Source organism: Strix uralensis, chromosome 18 (genome assembly GCF_047716275.1).
Source record: "Strix uralensis isolate ZFMK-TIS-50842 chromosome 18, bStrUra1, whole genome shotgun sequence".
NCBI lineage: Eukaryota > Metazoa > Chordata > Aves > Strigiformes > Strigidae > Strix > Strix uralensis.
The window spans coordinates 252,092-255,043 of NC_133989.1; the positions used below are offsets into that span (position 1 = coordinate 252,092).

Sequence of the window (2,952 nt, forward strand, 5' to 3'; positions counted from 1 at the left end):
CAGACCAAATAGAGATCTAAGTGGCCCAGACCAACTGTTTACTTCTGAGCTGTCAATACAAATTGAGCTTTTTGCTTCAAACCTGCTCTTCTGGGGTGACCGAAGTGCAGTAGTGAAAGACAAAAGCTTGCACTCCTGAAATAGGCCAGGACAGCCGTGACTCAAAAGTACTGGGTTTTCCAACTTTATTAAAAAGGGCACACTTCACAAGCAGTAAATATAAAATAGGCATAGCAAGGTTCTGACAGGTGGTACTGCTCAGTATATTCCTTTCATCAGTCTTCTCACGGTTCAAAGGTACATTATAGAGTATCTTATGGCCTTGGTGGGCGCATACCGGGTGGAGGGGGTCCTGGGAATAAAGGAAAGAGTTGAATATTGAAGAGGAAGAAGCAGCAAGGCTAAACACCAGAGAGACGTTTTCCCTGTGCTCCAAGTGCCCTTAGGACCCTGGTTTTGGCACTGAGGCATTCACTGACAATTAGCAGAGCTAGGGAGGCACTGAAACGTGTCACCCTTCCGACAGTATGTGTACGTTACGGCTTCTTCCAGGCATTTAAGAAAACCTCTGCTCACCTCTCATTCCTGGGGGGGGTGGTCTCATGCCTGGTGGGGGCATTCCCATTGGAGCACCTCGGCCAGGGGGCATTCCCATGGGGGGGCCCATCGGTGGTCGCATGCCTGGAGGGGGTCCCATCATTCCTTAAGCCAGAGAAAGAACAAGCGTGTAAATCCAGCTGGAGAGTCGAGGCGCTAGTGGGACATCGGAACGATCCTCTGTAACACCAGCTCTTCCTCAGACCTCACCAACTCACAACCTTGTGAGAGGAGCTCCCCGCTGCCCCCTCCGCAGAGGTTCCTACCTGGAGGAGGTGCCCCTCTGCTCATGGGCGGGGGAGGACCCCCCCGCCCCGGCGTGTACTGAGTTGGGGCTCCCGCTATGCTGGCGGTGGCTGCTGCTGCAGCCGCTGCGACCGTCCCACGGCCCTGAGGCGTCATCACCTGTAAACAAAACACATGGGGTCACAGAGAAACATCACGTTATCTGTTTTACATTAATAACTAAAAAATTAGCGAGATTTAAGTTCTTATCCCTTCAAAGAGCTATGACGGCCTTCTCTTAATGTACTGAGTAACACTACAAACCTGTAATACAATTCAGTGGATACCACTTGAATTCTGGACAAGAAGCTGCACTTTTCATGCCTTTTTCCATCATGTAAGACAGAGTTCCCTAGGGGGATCTAGTGCCAAAAAAGCCTCACCAGGCTCAAATTCCCTAGTAACCGCAACTAAGATCACAGTCCTTCCAGTCCACCAATTTCTTGCATCACACTGGTACCAAGAATTAAAAGCTACCCCAGAATATACCAGACAACTCTTCTTTAATGGGTCACAGCATCTCACCTGTTGGGATGGTCCTCCCACTCCTCTGACAGGGCCAGCTAATCCCGCTGGCGCCTGCGGCATGGGCGCACCAGCAGGTACTCCCCTCCCTGCTGCTCTCCCAACTCCAGGTCCTCCAGCAGCTCCAGCAAGAGGTACACGGGCAATTCCAGTCTGAAAACAGACCCCCCCCAAAAAGAAAGATTTGTCAAAACAAAAGTCCTCAGATCCTAGGAATGCCCACAGCTCTCCTTTGTCCAATTAATGTCCAAGCCCACAAAGAGATTAGAACTTCCTGCAGTGAAATTCGTTGGACCTAGTCACAACAGCATCTGGAAGTCCAGGACAATACCGTAGGAGGCAAATTTATCAGATGTCCCTTCCCCTTCTCCTTAGTTCCGCGCTCATTCTCCTTACATCTTTTGGAGGTGGTCCTTCAACTGTCATGGACACCAGGTTTTCTCCTCGCAGCAACACAAGACCAAGGACTCGTTTCTCTTCCCGCTCTGGCTGTTTTGAATTTTTAGGTCTAGTGAGAAGAGAAACAAAACATTGCAAGACAGAGGGGAGAAAAAGAAATCAATGCTGCTTTTTGAATTTGCAATAGAATACATGACTAGGCTACTCCAGAGAGGAGAACCTACCGGAAAAAAAAACATTTTTATATGCCTCAAACCAGGCACATAGAGAAGTCTAAATACAAGATGCGTATTATCTCCATGTTTTCCCCATAACGCTTAACTGTTACAGTGACTATGTCGGCATCACGTAAAGGTGTATTTCGGTTATTAGGAAAGAACTCAAACCAAGCGCCCCTTGAACATTGGTAGTTTGGCAGTTTAACAAACGAGACTAAAACCACGCCTATTCCTGCAGAAGCCGGCAGCACGCGCTGCCCAGCGGCTGCGCCGGCTCTCCGCTCAGCCTGCCCCGGGGCTCCCGCCGCAGCGGGGCGGCGGGGCCAGCGCTGGGGGGCACGTCCCGGCGCTCCCGCCGTCCCCCACGCCGCTCACTTGATCTTGCGGAACTCGTCGCAGTCGCAGAGGATGAGGTTCATGTGCTTGTCGAAGGCCTTGAAGGTGCCGATGAAGACGCGGCCGTCCTGCAGGATGCACCGCATGCGGTAGTCGATGTGCTGCAGCATCTTGCTGCTCTTCCCCACCGTCTGCAAGAGACCGCCGTTATACCGGGGCACCGCGGGGCACCGCGGGGCACCGCGGGGCACCGCGGGGCACCGCGGGGCACCGCCCCCTCCCCTCCCCTCCCCTCCCCTCCCCTCCCCTCCCCTCCCCGCGCGGGCCCGCCGGGCTCACCATGGCTGCAGATCCCCGCGATCGCTCCTGCCGCCGCCGCCGCCGCCGTCCCCCGCTCCCAGGCGCCGCCCGCTCCGCCGGAAGCTCCTACGCACGGCAGCCGCGACTTCCGCCCGCGCGCGTGCACGCGACTGCCCCGCCAGCGCCTCGCCCCCGCCCCTTCCGGCGCGTGAATGACGTGTTTCCGGGGGCGGGACCAGCCCCGGCGGGGCAGGGCGGGGCGGGGCGGGGCGGGGCGGGGGCGGTGCTTCCG

General features: G+C 55.4%; 1 protein-coding gene across 1 annotated transcript; it reads right to left on the reverse strand.

The window, feature by feature from the left end:
* Positions 1 to 168: 168 nt before the first annotated feature.
* On the reverse strand, positions 169 to 2,850 carry SNRPB (small nuclear ribonucleoprotein polypeptides B and B1). Its single transcript, XM_074888177.1, has 7 exons — positions 2,700 to 2,850; positions 2,400 to 2,551; positions 1,804 to 1,915; positions 1,408 to 1,560; positions 864 to 1,002; positions 577 to 702; positions 169 to 352 (listed from the first exon to the last, which is right to left on the reverse strand). The coding sequence occupies exons 1-7, from the start codon at positions 2,700 to 2,702 to the stop codon at positions 315 to 317; spliced, it is 723 nt and encodes a 240-aa protein (XP_074744278.1). The 5' UTR covers positions 2,703 to 2,850; the 3' UTR covers positions 169 to 314.
* Positions 2,851 to 2,952: the final 102 nt, after the last annotated feature.